Source organism: Myiozetetes cayanensis, unplaced genomic scaffold (genome assembly GCF_022539395.1).
Source record: "Myiozetetes cayanensis isolate MyiCay16 unplaced genomic scaffold, myiCay2020 scf10, whole genome shotgun sequence".
Taxonomy (NCBI): Eukaryota; Metazoa; Chordata; class Aves; order Passeriformes; family Tyrannidae; genus Myiozetetes; species Myiozetetes cayanensis.
The window spans coordinates 10,824,164-10,845,486 of NW_026086605.1; the positions used below are offsets into that span (position 1 = coordinate 10,824,164).

The window sequence follows — 21,323 nt, forward strand, 5'->3', positions numbered from 1 at the left end:
CGGATGATTCCTGGAAATAGGGATCAGGGAAAGGCTCAAACTGTACACCTCTGTCCTATATCCACCCACAACAAAGCTTATGCTGGAAAAAGGGGCTGTAGTTCTCAGGTTGGATGCAGTATTCTCTCTCCATGACTGACTCTTGTGTACGTTTGCTGACGAGCTCTGCAGGTGTAGTGTACTCACAGTGTATAAGGTGTGCTATACCAGGCATATCCATATCACTCACTGGCCATTCATCACAATCTAGAGATAATCATCTGCCTAAATGAGACAGCTAGATTGTTTCTCTCGTTAACTTTAGCCACTCATTGGCATGCAAATCTCTGTTATAATCCCAGGAGAAATTTCCTCTGACCTGTTATTAATTTCATTCTTCGAAGTTCATTTTCTGTCTCACCTACTCATCTCCTTAAATTCTATCCCTTCAGATTAAGGCCTCTTTAAGAGACCTGTGGTAGGAAGGTGACACTCTTTAGTGCAACCTTTGAGATAGATCCGTCTGGTCAATCTGTTGTACAGAAGACAAAGGAGTGGCGTTTGTGAGGAGCTTTAGTTTCAGTAAGGGAAAGGATTTAAGTGCAAAGTGTTAATTATTATTACCTGGTAGGCTGTAACTAATAGTAACCATTTAGTTGGGAGATGTGGAAACAGGTATACAGTTAATTGGTAGATTTAGCTGAGGTCTGTGGTTACACTGCAGACAATCCATCATTGTTGTAAGCAGCGTGAAGTTATGCCCAGCCTGAATTACTGTGAGTCTCCCTTCACCCCTGGTCTTGTGCTAATATTCCGTGTCACCAGTGGGCATTTGAGTGAAATCTCTAGAAGAATGTGGAACAAATCCGTAAATCTCTTTCTGAAATGCCTTGCCAAAAAAAATCAATAAGGTCTTCCATGTCAGGAAGGAAATGTTAAAAAAACTAATTAAAAAATAAACTCTCCTGTAAATCAAATAGGAATGAGTGAGAGCAGGCAGATGGGGATGGAATAAAATTGCAGTGGAAGAGCCTTTAATTCCCTCCAGTCTTAAAGTGTGTGGGCATTTGCAAGTGCCTGTCAAAGCCGTGTAGGCAGTCACCAACAGTGCTGCCTGTGGTCAGGGACCAGGGGCTCCCATGGCCAGCAAACACCAGGCTCTGCCAGCAGGGTTTGGTGATCTCCGCCGGCCACCACTAGGATTGCTCCCTGGGGAATGACCCCGGTAAAAGAGAATCACTGCTCCTGGGAGTGAAATTGCTGGTCCTGAAAGCGTGAGAAAGCTAGAGCTGAAAGTGCTTTTCTTCTGCAGATATATCACTGGAGGGGAATCTCCCTCTCCCTGTCTCCCAGCACCAACTGCTGTCGTTTCATTTCCAAAACCTTGTCCCTGTCTCCATCAGCATTTATGTGGATACATCTCTGCCATGCATGAGTGATTTATCTAAGCATCAGCAGCTACTGTAAATGACGGTACAGTGAAGCAAAAGTGGAGGAGGGAATGGAGGGGAAAAAATGCGACTTTCCCCTCTGTGAAATCAAGCACAGGTGCCTATTCCCAGCAACTCCAATGCACTTACATCAGTCACGGGGGGAGAGAGAAAGACATTTCAAAGCCTCCTCAGACATTTAAGGTCACTTAATTAATCGAATTAAAATATTTCCTCTGGAAAGACTAACATATATATATGTATTGTTCCTTCACTTTGCACTTCTGCTTCCAGTTCACGTGTAGTGATTTCAGTATGTTGGGCTTGAACTGATGGAAGCATAGGGGAGGAAGGGGTTGGACGATTTGGGTTTAAAAGTTGGGGTAAGTCCTTCTTGGAGTGTGTCTGTGTGTGTGTGAGAGTGTGTGAGAAAGGGGGAGCGAGTAACCAGCCACTCATGACACAGGCGCGGGGCGTCCTGGCGGGGCGGCTACAGGCGGAGTGTGATGCAGAAGCGGCGAAGTGAGAGGGAGCAGAGAGAGAGCGAGCGGGAGAGGAGCGGGCTGTGACTTCCACTGAGGCAGCCGGGAGAAATCACCAGCCAGGATTTGCTCCTCTCTCTCTCCCTCTCTCTCTGACTTCAATTCAGCTCCTCCCCCGTGTGGTTGTGGCTTTGCCTTCCATCACAAGCCTGATCAGCAACGCCAGTCTTGGGGAAGGGGAAAAAAAAAAAAAGAAAAGAAAAAGAGGGGGGAAAGAGAAAAAACGGAAAAAGTGCAAAAGAAGGAAAAGAAAACAAGAGGGGAAAAACAGAGGGGAAGAAAGCAATCTCCTCTATCCCCCGGCTGCATCCTGCACAGCAGAGTCTGAAACTTTACGGAGTTCTCGCCGTGTTTACCCCGCGGCGGGTGAACCGGCAGCGCCCGGCTCCCTCGCTCCTGCTCTCTCCTTCTTGCACTTTCTCCCTCGCAGTCATCAGCAGTCGGCAGCGATGGAAAAAGTTGCTGGCTGGTACCCAGCCTGGCACGTTGCTCTTCTGTACTGGACATGGCTTTTCCTCTTCACTTTTGGCTTTACCGGCGCAGAAATAACTTGCAGATCCTGCCGTTCCCAGGTGCATCCGCAGCAGCAGCCGCAGCAGGGATTACTGATGCATTTGAGGACCGACAGAGGAGAGAAAGAGCAGAGGAGGTTCTTCGGGGAGAAGGTTGGTGAGAGAGAGCAAGAGGCCGGGACGGAGGATGCCCGGCTGCGAGCGACCCTCGCCGCTGCTCCCGCGGGGACGAAATCCAGCGGCTGGGAGACCCGGCGAGCGACGAGGGAGAAGGAGAAAGTGGCCGGGGAGCGTCGTCCCCGAGCGGCGGCGGCTCCGGCCGAGGAGCGACCCCGCGGTGCCCAGGCTCCCTGGCCGGCGGGCGGGCGGCCCGGCTCGGTGCGGCGGAGGGGCCGCAGCCCGCGGGGCTCCGCGGGGCCGGGGCCGGGGCCGGGCGGTGCCGCGGGGCGGGAGCCGGGGGACGGCGGCGCCGCCCGCTTCGGGCTGGAGGAGCTGCGGCTGGGCAGCACCACCTTCGCCCTGGCCGGGGACTCGGCGCACAACCAGGCCATGGTGCACTGGTCCGGGCACAACAGCAGCGTGAGTACCCCGGGGCGTGCTTTGCTTTTCCTCTTCCTTTTGACTCTTCCCCCCGCTCTCTTTTTTTTTTTCTTTTTTTTTCTTTTTTTTTCCTTTTTTTTCTTTTTTTTCGGGTTAGGGGTGGGGGTCGGGGGAGGGGTGTAGGAGGGCTGGGGGGGTTTTCTTCTTCGAGGGGGATTTTGCGCCTCCAGGCGCCGGGGATTGGCCTCGCTTAGCAGTGTGCAGCGGGGCAGAAGGGCTTCAAAAGGGCCATTCTTCTGGAGCAGAAAAACTTTCCGCTGCCCGCCCGCCCGCTGAGCACATCCCCCTCCGGCCCCCTTCTACTTCACCCCGGAGCAGAGAGGGATACAGCGGTGCCACCGCTTGCGGTGCGGAGGAAGAAGGTCTGTCTAGGGGGAATCCGTCCTCGCATCCTGCCTTCTTCCCAGGGCAGCCCTCACCAGGAGCCTGGGAGCATCAGCTCTAAGGAAGGCCAGGGGAAGCCCCTCTGTTGCTTCTTCTCTTCCTGCCAGCCCTGGGGTCCAGGTCAGCCCAAGGGCTCATCCCCAGGCCGTGCTGATGTGGAGATGCTAGAGGGTTTCAGGACTTTGCCCCCTAGGTGCGTGCCTCTGTGCATGGAATAAAGCTGCATTTTGCCTCTTGTCACCAAGGTGTTAAAACAGGACAGTTCTTGTCTCTTCCCTGTAACCTGGACCTTTCTCAGGAACAGAACAGCTCCAACTTCGGCAAAGCAGAACAAAAGTGACCGGAGATGTAGGCAACTGGTTTCCAGGCTGGAGCAATAGTGGTGGCATCAAAGTTACCAGGTCAACTTGAGCCCTGTATCCCTCCAGCATCTGCTAGGGAGGTACCTAAGCTGAGGGCTGAGGCCCAGGGAAGGCAGGGTGAGTTGTGTGGTGTGCTTTCTGCCTGCCCTTAACTGTACTTGTGGACTAGCAGAAGTGGAGGAATCTGTCTGTCCAAATGCTCCAACTTTGCCTCTTAGAGACAGCAAGCAGAATGCTAATGAGAGAGAAAGGGATGCCGCCACTATGTGGTTGTTGCCCATACAACTTCCCAGGAGAAACAGGGACAGGCTCTTCTCTAAGGTGTCTCTGGTTGTAATGCCAGAAGGTTTCTGGCTGCTATGCAGAAATCCTTGGCCTCCCTTTCAGCTTTTAGTACTAGGAGCCTGATAACATTTTGAAATAATAGTCTAGTCATTGTGAATTCCTTTTGGATTGTACTGAGCCACTCAATTTAGAACTGCAGCGGATGTCATAAGGACCTCACTGTGGGGTTCAGCGCTAGTTAATTGGGACACAGTTTTATGGTCTCATCAGGAGCTTTTTAATCAATTAATTGACAGGGGAATACTTGTCATCTCCATTTTGAAGAACTTTTCCCTTTCTTCACAACTCAGCTAGCCTGTTCCTAAATAGTTGCGTGAACAGAAGCTGCCTTGTAGGAACTCAGGTCTGTTCATACAAATTGAATTGAGGCTGACACTGGTTTCAAGTGACCCATTTGCAAAGAAAAAGGATTCTGATATAAAAAGTCAGCCAACAGGCATCAGTTTTTCTGGTCTATCACTGCATTTATGTTTAATCTGTACATTTATCAAGACACACCTGCTGTTATTATATATGTGTTTATGTATACACATATACATGTATAGATGTTTCAGCCCACTGTGGTAGTATGAGGTGTTATTTTCAGGGACTGATTTACTGTCTGAGTGTCTTGGTGTACAAGTGTTTTCAGGGTGCTGTGGGGAAATGTTTTGAGTGTCCTTCCCAAAGAGCTGTAGGTTGCATTGTGCATGGGATTAGTAATGCTCCCCCCTTTGCTGCTTGGGGCTCTGGCAGTGCTGTGCTGTTTTGTGCTATGATTGCATCCTCCTCAGAGCACTAAGTGAAGCTGGGCCCCAGCAGAACTTGGACACACAACAGGCTTGTCCAGGCTCAGCTAAAGCAATGGTGTGTGTCCAGGAGGAAGCCCAAAGTGGCACTGACCCATTGTCTCTCTGTGAGTGTTTTGGGTACCCATCTGTGAAGGACCTGGGAGTGGGATGGGCTTGGGGTGAAACACTGCCCTTAGGGTACAATATATGTAGTTCTGCCTTCATGTGTGTCCCAGAGGATCCCATGGTGCTGCTTGTGAGGGATGCTGTGTAACCTCAGTGCCCTGGCTGCACTCCAACAGTGGTAGCTGCCAGCTTCCTGCTGGTGTTTCCTTGCTGTGGCATGGGGATATAGCACACTTCTTCCTATTTTCATTTTTATGTGTTCTGTAAGTGCTGCTGTCACACAACTTTTGCCTTTTGCCCAGGCAGAGGGGCAGTATAAAGATGATAACAGTTCGTGGTTTCTGTGTGAGTACAGGAAAAATCAAAAATAAAGCTCAAAATTTTTGAAATCCCTTCAGGTGGAAAAACTGGAAAATTAAGGATTGTTTCTCTATTGCAATGTACCTGATTCTGACAGCCTGAGTGTGGTCCCTTGTATCCTTATTTTGATAGGGGTTTGGATATAATTGCAGTGCTGCTGGTGGAGGAGAAGGAACCCCTGAAAGGACTCCTGATTTCTGTAAGGGATTGTTCTGGGTGTTTGCAGCTTCTTTCAGGCTTGGCTGTGATTTCACGGTGAGTGTGTGCACACATCATTGAACTCATGGCATTCTGCTCTGATGATGAACTTGCTGTATGCTCGGCCACAGGTAAAATAAGAATAACAAATAATAGTCCAAGTCATCCAGGTATAACTCCATCAACATAAATTGTTTTACATCAGGGATTATTTTGGCCCATAAATGACTTTAGGTATTCCCTGGACAGTTTGCTTTCCAGAACAATATTCATATCCAGACACTTGCAGCATGCTCTGTTCACATCTGTGGGAATGTGCTTCACATGTGCACTAATCCCTCCTGTCTACCTTTGCTGTTTCACCAGTGGAGTCAAAAGGAGGTCCCCAGGGGAGAGCATAGGTGTAGAGATGCTGGCTTGTCAGATGACTGATGAGGTTGAAATCAGGATTGTATCCAGTGTTGTATTAAAATACAGATGGGTCTCAGGCTTTCTTGGATTCCAGCAGAGGTGAGTGAGGCCGCACAAAGCTGTCTGGCATCTCCACAATACTGAGCTCTTTCAGTCTGCAAGGCAGGAAAGAGTGGCTGCAGCAAAACTGGGTGCTGGAAGAGGTCTTTGGCTTGTACTGAGTCCCAGACTCTCCAAAAATGATCCAAAAAGTGTTAACCAGCCCATGCCAGCACCCTTCCTGGAATTATTTTGACAGTATAATAAGAGCATAGAATATTGAGTCTATAAATGGGTCCTGGTACCACTTAATTTACTTACATTGATACATCCTGAGGGTCTTTCCACTGGCCCCTATAGAAACGGGAGTAAAAGGTTATATGAGATAGAATCTTTCTCTAATCTCTGCTACAAGATAGACAAGTGAGATCTCCTGCCTTTTTGCACCACTGAAAAATTTCATCATTGCTGTGGAAGTTGGCAGGTTTCCTAGTTCACAGAGGTATCAAATGTGCTTCTTGATGTGGTGTATCCAAACACTGTAGATTTGGAGTCCCCATAGCTCCCTTAATGTGATGCTGTAGACTAGGAGAAAACAGATAACAGAGATTTATGTGTGGAGCTAAAAGAGAGACTTGGTTTTAATGGAGAGAAGCAAGTCTCTAGGTGATGTCCATTATGAGCTTTTGGGATACAGATGGTTCTCAGAGATCAAAAAAAATGAAGACTGTTTCTGTCCTAGGCTGGCTTGGAGTGAGATCAGTGCCTTACTTTTTCATTTGAAAGTGTTCTGAAGAAAGAGCAAAAAAAATGGAGGAGGTCAAAAGGTAAGGGAGTTTGAGCAAGTGCTTTGATGCTACAGCTTGTGCTATAATGTGATGCTGTGAAAGAGAGCAGCATGGGTTTCAGACTCATTTATTATAATGGCAGTTTGCTATTTCCTTGCAGTGGACAGAGTGTTCTCCTGGGCTGGATGTTGATGTAGATCTCAAAGTGTGTGGTGAAGAATTTGAGCATGTACCTTGCTGCATACCAGGGGATTGGCTTTTACATAATCATGATACCTGTAAATAACTGGTTCAAACTTCTGTGATTTACATGGCTAGAAAGACAAAGCTGGGCTTCTCATAGGTCCTCCACAGCAGCAGGCCCTCAACAGACTGATGGAGATATGGAGATGGAGTCAGAACTAGATGAAAAACAACCATGGCCAGACAGGTTTTATATTCTGTCCACAGCAGATCGATACAACTGATGGGTCTAGTGCAGGGTGTAGCCTGCAATGTGATCATTGCTGTTGTCAGGCGATAACATTAGACAACAAGGAAAGGATTAGGTCTAGTATGGGAGAACTTTTAGGCAAGATGAGACTCTACATGAGGTGTTGCTTGCAAGATTTTACCTAATGTTATTGACAGGAAAAACTAGGCACAGGTAAAGCAGAATAACAATACACTTACATATTTCAAATGCACTGTATTTCCACCTGGACAAAGCAATTGAGAATAAACTGTTGTTGGATTTTTAGCTGAAGTGTTCAGACCTACTTTATAAATTAGGAACTTTAAGAATGTCACATGGCTCCAGCAGGTACTGCATCCTCTAGCCGTGAACTGATCAAACTGCATCTTATAAAGAGTAGGCTATCTTTCAGCTCACCCTTCTATTGCCTTCTTCCTTTCTGTGTAAGTGTTGCAGCCTTTTTCTCCTGGCTGTGGGAAACTACTCTCTGATTTCTGTTCTAACATTGCCATCGGACAATTTAGATTAATTTTTTTTTTTTCATTTGTGCATGTTCTTTTTAATTAAAGTTATTTTCCCTCCCTGGCACTTACGCCCCCTGGAATTGTTTTACAGGCAGTGATCATATTCCCTTTCAGCCTCTGGTTTGCTAAATCAAGCAAGCACCGTTCTTTCTGTATCTGCTTGTGCGACAGGTTGTGAAAAGTGAACTCTGAATTTCTAGGCGTCAGGTTCCCAAGAACTTGAATTTGAATCCAATTTTTGCTTTTGATGGATGCAATTCTGTGCAGATGATAACAAATGTATTCCTTTTTACAAGCGAGGAAGTAAAGTCATGGCAAAAGTACCTTAAACTGCCAGTGTTCTTCTGTTCAGTCCAGAACGGGGCATAACAATCAAAATGTTATTTTTGGCATCTTCTCACTTGGAGACTTCATTCAAATGATGTGTTCATGCAACAGGATATAGTTTGTAGCTGCTGTCCTTCTCTTGCTGGCAGAACTGTGGCTGAAATGTAAAACTATCAGGGATGAAGAATCTGCCAACGTCATCCCGTGAGTGACCAGCATTACTTGTATGATGCTGCGAGAGCCCATTCCTCCCTTCCTCCCATGGTAATTGCATTATCATGAAGGAAGAGTTCTTAGGTAATAAATATGGATGTAGAGTCCAGAGCCAGATGTGTGGTGAGACCCAGCGTGGGGAATGACCCCAGAGTCAGTTGCTTTGCATTTAGATTGACTCCTGGTGTGCTGAAAACAGCTCCCCAAAACATTCCTCTGAAGAGGATGCCTGCATTAAAATACTTCTGTGAGATATAATATGTTTTATGTACATATTACAACAGTGTATAATAGTATTAAGAGTATAATGCATCAGATGCTGAGATTGTTTCAGGCTAATCTCTTGCTACAGCTAATGAGAATATATTTTGGAAGGGTTGAATAAAAAGTGAGGAAACAAAAATGGAATTTAAACCAGGAAAAAAAATCAAGTAAAATTAAATATTTCTAAAAGTCCCTTGTTTCAATTTTTTGTCTTCTGGATTACATTTACTACTGTTGGATCATAAAATACTTCACATCCACTCTAGGTATAAAACTTCCTTTAAAATCTCTTCAGTGAGTGAAAACAGCAGAAAATTTCCTGTAACTTTGAATAAGACTTTACATCTTTAACTAGAGGTCTTGTTGTTTATTTTCTTGTGTACATGTTTAAGTTAAAAAAATGAGTCAATAGCCATAGTATTTCTTCTGTGTTGCAGTCCATCTCTCTATATATTTCTTGACTGGATAAAACATTCTGTATATTTTCATATATTTTCATATACAGAATATGAAATAGGGTATGTGGGAAATAAGAATAACTGTGCTCTGAGAGAAAGCAGTAAGTGAAAGAGAATCTGTGAGGACTAGAAGAAAGGCTTGTCATTCTGTGATTCTGGTCTCTCTGAAAGAGTTTGGGAGAGGGTGAGGAGCTTCTGTCTGGACTGACAGGTGGGATATGCAAATCCCATCACGAGGGGAGATTAAGGAGAATAATGGAAAAGCTCTGACAGTTGCAACTGGCATTCATGCAATATCGAGAGGCTATAAACTGTGTAAAGCAATAGGGTTATAGCTTTCAATCTTCTTAATAATGTACTTTATAATAGAAAATGGGTTTCTCTCTTTCCTCCTGACTTCAAATATGACTTTCGTATTTCCCTGGCCTGGCGATCGTGATGAGGTCAGTCCAGAGGGGGAAGCCAGGAGGTCAGAAGTCCTTAATTCATTCTGGAAGGGTTAGAGACCATTCTGACCCATTGAGTTGTGACACAGCTTTACATATGAAGGGCTGCAAGGTCAGTATTAGCCTTGGACAATCTTACACCCTCTGGGCCTTTCATACTATGTCAGACTGAATGCAACCCTCATGTTGTGCAGAGCTCCAGCGAGGCGAGTGCAACTGCCCCATCAAGGACCTCTTCCTCTGGAAAACATTATTGTAGCTTGGCCAGAGCATTTCATAGCTTCACATTGATTTTTCCTTTGACCTCAGGACTCCTAAGAAATAGCCCTAAAGAAGCCCAAATTGTGAAAGTTTAAATGTAACATTTTTTTAATTGTTTTGAATCAAAGCAGTGCTTCTGGAATGGATTTCTAATTCTTACATTCTATATTTTAAAATGGTCTAGTGATACAAAAAATCTTGATTTAGTGTCCCAGAGAGAGGCATCTAGTGACACTTGAGATAGTAGTGCTTCTAGCTGCTGCTTCACAGAGAAAGGGCATCCTGTGGGAACTGCCTGATGCCCAGCTCTGGGAATTGTAGAGCATCTCAAACTATATTTGTCCATATTTAAGTAACTGGTATTATCATAAAAGCTGTGTGTACTGTATCCTGTTCGTCCAGATGCAAACTACATTCAGGTTTACGTTTCATAGGAAGAAAAAAAAAAAAAGACTGACACAAGGCACTTTTTTTTTCTCAATTATTTTTTTATACCTGGCCAGCAAACCAAAAAATCAATGACTCCCACAGCTCTAATTGACATTTCTATGTTAAATGAAAATGGGCTTTCATTCCAATTCAAATGGTAGCACTGGGTGACAGACTAATTATTTTGGAATCTTAAATGCATATAAAAGTTGATGCAATAAAATGATTTTTGTGCAACTTTGAATTTTTTTGTCTGTTTCTTAAATCAAACAACAGTTAACATAAGTGTCCTTAATCCCTATTTATTGGTACTGGTAACACAGTAACACTTTTACTTGGTAGTGTGCTTTCTTTCCTCGAGGAACACAGAAGAAAAATACTGTAAGAAAGAACAGAGTATTTTAGGATATGCCCTAAAATGTAATTTCTTTCTTTTAGAGGGTCTCCAAGAACTCCCCATCATGTCCCTCAGTAGGGGAGTGATGTTCTCCTGTGACTGCAGGCTGGGACTCAGAGCTACCTGTGACCTCCCCTGTGCCGTGCCAGGACCATACATGCTCAGTGCAGGCTGTGTTGAGGTGCCTCTGACGTGGGACAAGCAGGGAGGAGGAGGCTGAGGAAAGAGATGGAGATTTAGGTGTGGGGGAAGAAGGTGAGAAGTTGGACCTACTTCCGCTGCTATGGGGGGATGTCAGTGCCAAACATCCCTATCATGAGCAGCCCATGCTGGGACAGGGCGTCCCTGTGCTGTGGTTGGGGGGCACCAGCGCTTCTGCAGGGGCAGGAAGGTGAAGGCAGTCACGGGCCTTGTGATTTCTCTCTTCCTGTTGGGAAAACTCAGGAATAGCCCAGGTAGGATAAAGGGGTTTTTTGGGTAGAAAGTGTTTATCTACATATGGGAAGCTCTTGATACCTTAAAACACCAGGTCCCAACTTGGTGTCAGTGCTCACATCCTCATTTGAGGTATTACGTTTCTTGTCACCGTTGCTGGTGATCATTTAAGGACAGCAGTGCCATGAGCTCTTGCAGGTAGTTTTCATGCATGTCTTCAGGAGGAAGTGAAAAGCTCTTTAAAAAATCTCAGGCTATTTAGATAACCCAATAGAGATATACCATGTCTTTTCTCAAATGTTTCTCCCTTCATTCTCACCTCCCCCACTAAATGTAAGGTTGACAAAATAATTTGAGGGAAATATGTTATGTAACAAATGTAGGCACGTTTTCATCTTCATAAATTGTCCCTGCCCAATATGAGATTTTCTCAGGTGCACTTCTTTTTTGAGGAGGGGGGAGGGGGTGAAGTAATCATAAAGTGCCTGATTCAGAAAGTGGTGAGAAATTCCTCACTAAAGTGGAAATGAATGCTATTTAATAATTTGGATTGGACTTTGCCTGGAAAATTTTTCTTTTAAATCCAAGGTATATTTTTGGTAGTTGAAAGAGGTCAAATGCTCCCTTTCTGTGTGTGTCATTGGGTCACTATAAACTTTTAGAAACAGTTTAATGTTCCCTGTCTTGGCCAAAAATGATGCCAATAACTTTCACTTAATATTCTCTCAAAACAGAACTAGGGGAAGTGAATTGCACTGAATATTCAAATCAATATTTGAGGATCTTATTTTTTTTAACTATTTACATATAGGTGAGTGTAAATATATTTTTCTGGTGTAAAAAAATAACATTTATGGTGTAAATCGAGCTCTATATGCCGAAGAATGTGATATGGAAAATTAATTTTCTTTCCATTGCTTTCAATTCAGGTTTCCAAGAAAAAAATATATTTCTATAGATGAAAGATAAAAACTTCAAATTAATCATTATTGCAAACAAAATCAAATTTTGCAAATGGTTATCTTTAGATAAAGTAGATCTTACTTTGATTGAAAATTACTAGGTTTTTTAATATATATAGGACAGGATAAACAGATTAATAAGAACAAAACAACATATGCATTAAACTTCATTTCATAATGCATAGGTCCATGGTGAAATGTTACTAGTTAGAGCAGTTTGGGGGATAATTATTTTCTGATATGATATTCTGACTGAGAAGTCAGAACCATGGGTAGGGACTGCACTACACTTCGTGTCCATGTTTCCACACTCCCCTCAGTATGTTAAGGGGGACGGAAGCTGGTCTAGAGGTAAGAAGAATATAGATCTGGCCTATATAAATCTGGGCTTAGCATGGATCCAGTGACCTAATGTTGCAACAGATGAGCTGATGAAGTTTAGTAATAAAAATTTAGGCTATTATAACTGAAAGATGCTTTGATGCAAATCTGTGTCTGTTTGTTTCAATAGCAAATGACTGTTTAATTGTGTATATCCTGGAAAACAGAATGAAACAAAATAATTCTCCAGCTCATCTTTTGGATGAAAAGCTTCCAGTTTGTTGTTGCCTTCCATTTTATTTTCAACTTTTGTAAGTTCGCACGTGGTCTTTCTTTTTTCTTCAGAAACTTCTCGTCCACCTCAAAACAACTCATTTTAAAGTTGTTAAAGGAATAAATGTGGCTGATTCTGGCTGTCTGTTACCTCAGACTTGTGTGCCCAGGGCAGGATGGCAGGGCCCTGCTATCCCACCTGTGATGGAGGGAGTTGGACCATGGACCCTTACGAGAACTGAAGCAAGGAACCCAGCTTTGCATTCCTGTGCCATGGGCCAGGGCCCTGGCATCTTTTTTTTAATTCCACCAAAGCACTGAGTTCTGCAATCACTGAAATCCCTGTTACTTTCATCATGCTGCAGGCTGGGATCCCATCAGATAGACCCAGCAGCTCCCGTACCTCCCTCTGCCATGGGAACGTGAGTTCTTCTTCCTCCCTGTAAATGTTAGCGTGCTCCATCCTCCTCCTCATCATCATCATCAGCCACCCACAGCCCTGTCTGTTGATGCTGTTGCCTGGAGACGACCCTGTGATGGACAGCTTGGAGGGAAGCGATGATTAAACAACCTGAACTGGCTTCTGAAAGCAGCGATCGTTATTGTAATGTGACAGGCGGTGACAGCTCAGACAGCAACACGTTCTGAGTGCGATTCCTGAAAGGAAAGATAAACAATAAACACACAGGAAAGAGCCACACACACCTGTGTGCGAGTGGTGATGCTTTCCCTTGATGCAGAAGGGCAGGGAAGGCATGTGTTTCTGTATTAATGAAAGGTGAACATAACCCCAATAATTCTCATCATGAGCAGGTCAGCCCACGAGCCAGTGCAGCCTGCACTGATGCTGTCAAACAGCTGAGTTCCTCTGGCAGCCCTGGGCAGCAATTAAATGGGATGCTGCAGGTGTTAGCAGTGGGGGGCTGCACAGCCAGCAGGAATACACTCTACACAGAGAGGAACACACTGAGGCTTCAGCATGAGTGTGGTGGTCCTGCTAGGTCCACCTGCCCTATCTCCCCCAGCCTTCCAGATGGACAAGACAGTACAGGCACAAGGATGCAGGGTGGACTCAGCCCTCGCAGAAAGTGCATGTGCCTGTACAACCACAGTGCCTGGTTTAGGGGATTGTGCATAACATCTTTCAGCATCAACTGGGAGATTCCTGCACTCTTAGCTTTCCTTCCAAACCTAGATGACACCAAATGTCCCTGCAGGACAAATTTGAAAACAAGGCCAGATACACCTTAAAGATTGGTTAAACCAGGACACTGAAGATAGTTGAGAAAACTTACCAAGACCCCACTCATTAACTTGGAGGGTAATAGCTTTTTTTTGTGGGTTTATTTTTGTTTGGTTTTGTGGGGTTTTGTTTGTTGGTTTTGTTTTGTTTATTTGTTTTCCTTTGAGATGCTTGGATTGGACCAGTTCTGTACCAGGTGGGTTGGGGCTCTGTGGATTTGTTAATTAAAGTTTCCTTAAGATACAGATTCCTGTAGTGATCTTCCCACTTACACTCTCAGAAACTTATAAAAACTTCCACAGAAAACATGTTGTTTCCCTTTTTCCTCAGCTTCATTTGACTTCATTCTTTGCTCAGAAGTAGGGCAGGAACCAGGATACCAATAGGCTACTTGGATAGCTGGGGAGCTGCTGGAATGGATCAGAGCTGAACTCTGACAAAATTTAGAATACCCACATAACACAGATATGGGCCAGTTTTGCCACCATTGCTCTGAAGTCCAGGAGTAGCAGATTTTCATCCATGGTTTTTTCCCTGTTCTTAAGTGTAACAAGCTCTAGGGGATTTCAGTGCTGTCACTGTCCTGGAGTCATTACAGTGTTAAAGTTTGTCTGAATGATTTTTCCGTGCACAGAAGATACAGATACAGATACACACAATATCCAGTGGAGCAAATAACATCCTTACTGACGGTTTGTCTAATTTGTGCATGGATTCATGGGGAGGAAATGAATGTTTCTTTCTGGTGATTCCCACTTGCTTCTCAATCTCTCCTTTTAGTTTTATCCCAAGTTAGAATTTCTTCCTGCTGCTGTCCTGTCCTGTTTGGGTGCTGGTCCCTTTCAGTTCTCCTCAGGGAAAGAGCCCTGTCTTGGCAGGGTTATGGTAACGAACAGTGGAGGGTAAAATCCAACTTCAATGCAGGTGAACATTGCGTTTCTCTTAAAGCAGAGTTAACCAAAGATATTCTGGTGTTTCTTTGAACTTTTAAAGTGATGTTAAGTGTAGCAAGTATTTCCAGGAAGCGTTTCTGCTCTGGGTTATCTTCCTATGCTTTTGATAGCTGTTCATGTCCTTTTAAAATTGCTGTCAGTGTCTGTCCTGAGCACAGCAGCACCGATTTTCTTCAGTGCTATTCAAGTTCTTAAGGCAGGCTTATCAGTGAGGCATCTGAGGCATGGCTTTAAAGCGAAATAAGAAAACAAACCCCAAATTACTTTCTAAAGAGCCTTCCAAAAAGAGTTAAGAAATCACCAGTGTTCCTGTCAGACTGAAAGGGAAACACACATCCACAAAGAGAAGAAAATTTCATTGCCTAGCTTGCGCTATCCTTCCTTATCTCTATTGCATCTGGCAGCATCTCAGAATGAAGTAGTTGAGGAGAAATGTTGAGTCTGTGCACCTTTTCTGCTCATGTAAATCGGTATTCACATAGATGAAGCCCAGAACTGCTTTGAGGCAAGCAGAAGAATCCATCTCTATCCCTTTCTGACACTGAGGTATTGAAAGGCCAGGCAGAAACAGTAATTTCTGAGAAACGTTACATTGGGCAAGGTGGATTTTGGTGTGAAATAAACCTTTATAAGCAAGTAGGGGAAAGAGATACTTTGAGAAATTTTATGAGGAGCAGAGAGTATTGTACAAAAGAATCAGCATCTCATTATAAAATGTTACTCAGGAAACCTGTACTTAATCCTTTATATAGAGATCATTTTGGTTAAATCAGAACGTACGTGGAGATCGTTGCTGGAGAGAATTTAGAGAAGAGAAAAGATGTCTGTAATTTGGGGCTTTTGCTTAATATATGAAATTGTGTGGTTGATGTCTGAACTGGGATGACACAAGACAAATTAAATTTTAACTCATTAGTAAATTTTTCTCCTAACAAGCTACTCAGATGATCTAGAAATGCATTATGCAGTAGCAGCTGCTAGAAGATGAAAATATTTCATTGTAGCAATACTTGGTATAATGAAGTATGGGAACCGAATGCAGTATTGCAGAAATAAGGACAGATAGTCCTTATTTTAGATATAGTTTAGATATTCACCTTTTGTGTTGATTTTACATAGGACAGATGATGTCAGTAAAGTGAAAACATCGTTGAGACATATAAATCATTAAATACTAGTATTTGAGCCACTTGGGGAAAGAAAGTTGTCAGAAGAATTTTCTGTTAGAAAATACAGTTTAGTCAAAATCAGAAAATTTCTTGGAGGTATGTCATTTTCAGTGACAGTTGCTACACTAAAATATCATCCAAAATTATCTGCACTCTTGTAGTGTTGAGAATTAGTGAGAAACCTTGCCACTTGACTTTTGCTTTGGCACCAAGATTATGAAAAGATGATATTATTGCTGTATCAAGGACACACCTTTTGTATTGAATATATAAGAATATGTGGAGTATATGGGACACTATATGATACCTCATCTCATTCCCAGGAGGTGTAAAAGTTCCTTGCTCTTCTGTCCTCCCTGACCCTCCCTTCTGGTAATGGGTCCTATAAACAAGCTGTGTTCTTTCTCTGTCCTGGAGAGATTCTGTTTCCACCTGTGTCATCTTCGTGGTGTCTCCTTAGTCACATGGAGGGTGTCACCAAAGGACTTTTGCTGAAGGTAATAACTTTTCTGGGCAGTAAAGGTGCTGCTGGGAGGCAAGTAGGTGGGTAGTCTCAAAGGCAATACAATGTTTTCCTTTCTGAGCCACTACTTGTGGGGAGTTTATTACTGATAAATCCTGCAGAGTCCAGAAACGCATCTCTATGTATGTTTGAAATTAATGTTTAATGTTCAGGCATCATCAAAAGGAAATGCTTTGGTGTTACTGACTAGCTGATGAAAAATGTTTGCTGATGCTCACGGGAAATTTAATGACCTTATCTTTTTCTCATGGGACTGAAACCAAGCATTAGCCTATCTGAATCCCTCACAGAACAGAAATGCTGGCTTCTGACACATTAGATAGAGAATGTATCTAGGAAGGTGGTTTTTAAATTAACCTCAGCAATTTTTTGCATTCTATAAGATGATCCCATTGGCTGCTATAAGGGTATGGTGAAGGGAACTTGAATATCAAATGCTGCTTTTTGTTCCTGAAACAGTCTCAGCTTTACTAAGGATAGCTCTGTAGAAAGTCAGAAGTGTGGCAGCTCCAGCATTTGTTAACTAGACAGAAACTCAAGGGGAGAATGGATTGCAAGAGGGACGTTTTTGAAAGCCCAAATAGCTGTTTTTCACCATTCTGACCCCTTCGGGTGCTGAGCAGATTGACAGCCGATATCCCAAGGTATGCAATTTCCACTCAAGTAGGAGCCTCCTAGGAGCCCCTGGTGGTCTAATGGAAAGGCGCCGCGCTGTCACCGCGGAGACCCGGGTTCGATTCCCGGTCAGGGCCACTCCCGGGTAGGTGGGGCTCGTCAGCCCTTAAAGGCAACCCACCTACGTCCTAAGGACCTCACTGCCACCGTCCAAGCTCGCTTGGCCCCGGCAGATGAACCTTAGGATTAAAGGGTGGGCTCAGTTCCGCGCACACTGTGTCTCACCTAAAAAAAAAAAAAAATCCAGTGCGCAGGCTGGAAGGTGGAAAGACCTTCCCCGGATCTTCGCTCGCGAAGACTGGCCATTATTATATTATATTATTATAGGAGCCTCCTAAAGGTGCTAATCGCTGACAATGTTTTAGCTTGGAACAACGAGATTTCTCCTCCCTGTTAATTGCAAGTCCTGTGCAGTGTTTCTTTTTAAAGAACTGAAATGCTTTAAAAACAAATATTTGATTCCTGGATCAAAGAGCTGACAGCCTTAGCCATGATCTGGGAGGCAGATAGAGCCGCCTCATTGCAGAAACAGTTCCCAAGGAATGCTCTGGATTGCTTTACGTAGGAGTCAGATAACTCAATTGTAGTGACCTCTTCCTCAGGCAGCAGGTAGGCTGGATAATTGCTGCTTCTTAAATGTGTGAACAGGCAAAAAGAAGCTGCAGAAACACAAATGCACTGATTATGCAATTGTTCGATTCAGCCTAGTAAAGTTTTTTTTGTCCTTTAGATAATAATAATAATAATAATATACAGATGGATGCAAATACCCAGGAGATGAGCATTGATTTTAGGGTGTGGTGTGGAGCAGCAGAAGGCAATTTGAAGGATGATGAATGAAGATCTCAGGGGCCAGTGTCAATGAACTCTTGAAAGGTCTCTTGAAAGGGACCCAGCTGGCTTCAATTTCTTGTCTTCTGAGGTGGAAGGGGTAAGTGATTAAGGATGAGGAAGAGATAGGAGGGGCACGTGTAGGAGGGTGAGGGTCTTTTGTAGAACTGTGTGAAGTTGTAAGTAGTCTATTGAACAACAGCTTTTTCTAGTAGAGAAGCTGACCTATGGCTTTGATAAGCTTTGAGAAAAGCTGATGCTGAGTCATCTCAACTGAAGGACAATGCACTATGGTTTGAAATATTTTCTACCAGTAAAGATGTGCCCAAGAAGAAATGTGTCCTAAGCAAGTAGGAAGCCTCTCTGTTGTGGGGCAGTGTGAACTAGAGAATGAGAGAAGACTTGGCAAAATAGAGGAGAGTAAGGCTTGGACAGTGGTGTGCCAGGATGTTGCCTGGAAAATACAGGGAATGGAACAGCAAATTGAAGCTGCTGATGGAGCAGAATAATGTGATGGTGTTACAAAGTAAGTTTCTGGGGCATGGCCTGGAAAAATGAAAGCAGGCAATAAAAAATACATAAGGCAAAGTTTGTGGATTGGGGTAATGTAATCGGAACAATAGGTTTTAAGGGTGGGTTTAGCTCTAGAATTGGCTAAAAAGAGACTAGAGAGAGAAAAGAATATTTCACTATTCTAGATGCAGATGGCTGGATTGATTTCATACAAAGAGAAAACCATGAGCTCTTTGAAGAGGAGTAATGACTTTTGTGTTGGGGATTTTGGACTTAAGTGCTGTAGAAGCAATATCTAGTAACAAAAGACGCAGAAAGAGAATAAGAGCCAGGATAGAGGTAAAGAAGCCTGACTATGAAACTTGGAGGAGGAGATAAGGAAATACACTGGCAGATACTAACACTGTTAGGCAAGATTTCACATTCAGTGGGCAGAGACATTGCTGGAGGGTGAGGCATAGATGAAAGAATTTACCTTAAAGTAGTCTTCCATGTTGTGACTTTCCCTGCATACACTGTGCAATTTGTTCTCAGCATCTCTCTGAATGAGAGTCACCTCTCTTAGCCACCACCTGTGGAGGTTTGACATGAGCCAGCCAGCGTGTTGTGTCTGATATGTCTAGTTTAATTGTATTTCGATGCTTAAAGTCAGAGCATCAACAAGAACAAGACCCTCTTCAGAGATGTGGGCAATTACACAAATTGGTGTGGAGACATTTTGCCAGAAGAGATGTATTTGTTTTACATTCTTGAATTTGGCAGGGAATGACCTTGCTACTTGTAGAGGTACAAGTTCTTATAGCTGAAGTGGTGCTGTGTCTGGGCTCAGAAGGGAGTGAAATAATGCGTGAAAACAAAAGTCTGTAACCTGGCAGCTTTTGTTCTCAGAAGGATGATGTAAGCAAAAACCAGAAGCCTCTAGGGTCTCTTGTATCTTTGTGGCAGAAGTTAATATGGATAAGGGATTATCCTGGTCTCAATGGGGAATTCAGGTGGTGCATTTTTGCCTTTTGAGCATGCAGCCTTAGAAGTGAGTTCTCCTATGGCTGACAGCACAGTTGCAGCAAAATGTTTCCAACCTGGCTTGGATTTGAGGCTCCGACAGGATGTGCAGTGGGCTGTCACTGAGCTCAGAAGGGGCAATGTCATACATATTCTTGGCTTGCAGCAACCTACCTGAAGTACTTGTGTTTTCCTAGCTTATGCTTATGCATTTAAACTGAATTTTCTTTCAAGATAAGGAGCCCTCATGTGGACAGCTATCACAGGTAGGCTAATGTGTGGCCTTAATTTGTGCTTTAATTGTCTATCTCAAATGAAACAGTTCACCTAAATCTTCAGATTCTTTTCCTTCTGAAGCTTTTGCATGTCTCCTCACAGAAGCTTGCACTATGGCATTGCTTCTTGTGGTTTTTTTTTACGATGGTGTTGGCAGCCTGTGGCAAAGGGATGACTTTAAATGGGTTGGTATGTTATAAAAGGCACAAAGAGGCAGCTTCTAGTACCTGATATCCTGCAGTTACCATCTCAAGGGGGCTGAGAGTCTCTGATCTGACCAGAAATTACAACACCCCTTATCAGTGATTGACTCTTAGTCTTTCAAAGGTGATTTCTCCCATTCTAATTGAATTTTTTTTTTTTTAAATGTTTCCTCCTCTCCCTCCCCCAACCCCACCCCCCATCATTCCAACTTCTTCAACTTGTGAAAGTGAAGCACAGCTTGGCTTGCCTCTCTTGAAGATCTGCCAACACCCACATTAACCCACAAGTACCTTCTTTCTAGCCAGCATTTTGGCAGGGGACCTTCTGTCTTCATAGTGCGTAGTTCCTTCTGGAGAACGGAAGAGACAGATCTTGCACTGCTGTTCAGAGTTCTACTTAGAAGATTTTCAAATATGTGCCTCGAAGTCAAATGGGTTTTTGAATTTTCTGCATGATTTCTATTGTGAGATGTGAAAACAAATCAGTATTTAGATCCATTCGTCTTCTTGGCAATCTTCGTTAAGGATGTGTTTGACTCACTCTGGTTATTGGTGTAGTTTAGTCCCTGGCATTGAAAGGCAGTGAGGATGGCCACTTCCACTGGTGAATGACAATGGACAGATGAGAGCATCCCAACTGCCCCTTCTTCCACCTGTTACACCAGCACCACCCCTGTTGGTGCCACAAGACAAATGGTATCACCAAGCTGTGGGTAAGAAAATGGCAGTGTCTTTCCAGAGTGTGAAGATGTTGTAGCTGTCACTCAAGCAAGGTTAAGGTGGATGGGTCAAAGCATCTTGCAGTCAGTAGTGCTCCAGATATCTCAGTGACAATAATCACCTGTTTGCTTGTTGCTCATCTGCTGGGAGAGCTTATTATATAGAACTGTGCTCTGCAGGAGTAACAGTGTGCATTACATGCTCTACTGGCATAAGATGTTCCACTAAACCTGAAATAATTTTCAGAAATCAATTGATTTGAGTCTCATTATTTTTCTTCTGGGCTATGAGTGTTTCGGCTTTCAATGACTTTTTGCCATTAGAAAAGTGAGAATGAGCAGATATATTTTTTATTTGTCTCTGATCCCATTGGAATAAAGGGACCATCTTGGTGAAGGTCTGGGATGGTATCTTGTGCTGCACTTCTGCTGAAGTGCCACGCTTTACTTGTGAGGCTCTTTGGGTTAGAAACTGTCAAATTCAAGAGAGGGCTTGGCACTTGTCCTGCCTTTTAATCTGCTTCATTATACCCCTTGACTTTCTAAATAAGTTTGAAGCATTCAGTTTGAAATAGAAAAACAATATTTTAAGGTACGTGGGAGAAG

At 43.7% G+C, this 21,323-nt stretch overlaps 1 protein-coding gene across 3 annotated transcripts in view; it reads left to right on the forward strand.

Annotated features, from left to right (window-relative positions):
* Positions 1-1,963: 1,963 nt before the first annotated feature.
* The window catches only part of SORCS1 (sortilin related VPS10 domain containing receptor 1), a 278,640-nt gene continuing 259,280 nt past the window's right edge, over positions 1,964-21,323 (forward strand). For 2 of the 3 annotated variants that reach the window (XM_050337741.1, XM_050337730.1), the window contains exon 1: positions 1,964-3,042. In XM_050337741.1, the coding sequence (XP_050193698.1) occupies positions 2,401-3,042 (642 nt within the window). In that variant the 5' untranslated portion in view covers positions 1,964-2,400. The remainder of the gene's footprint in view (positions 3,043-21,323) is intronic. The other variant, XM_050337719.1, reaches the window with a different exon arrangement.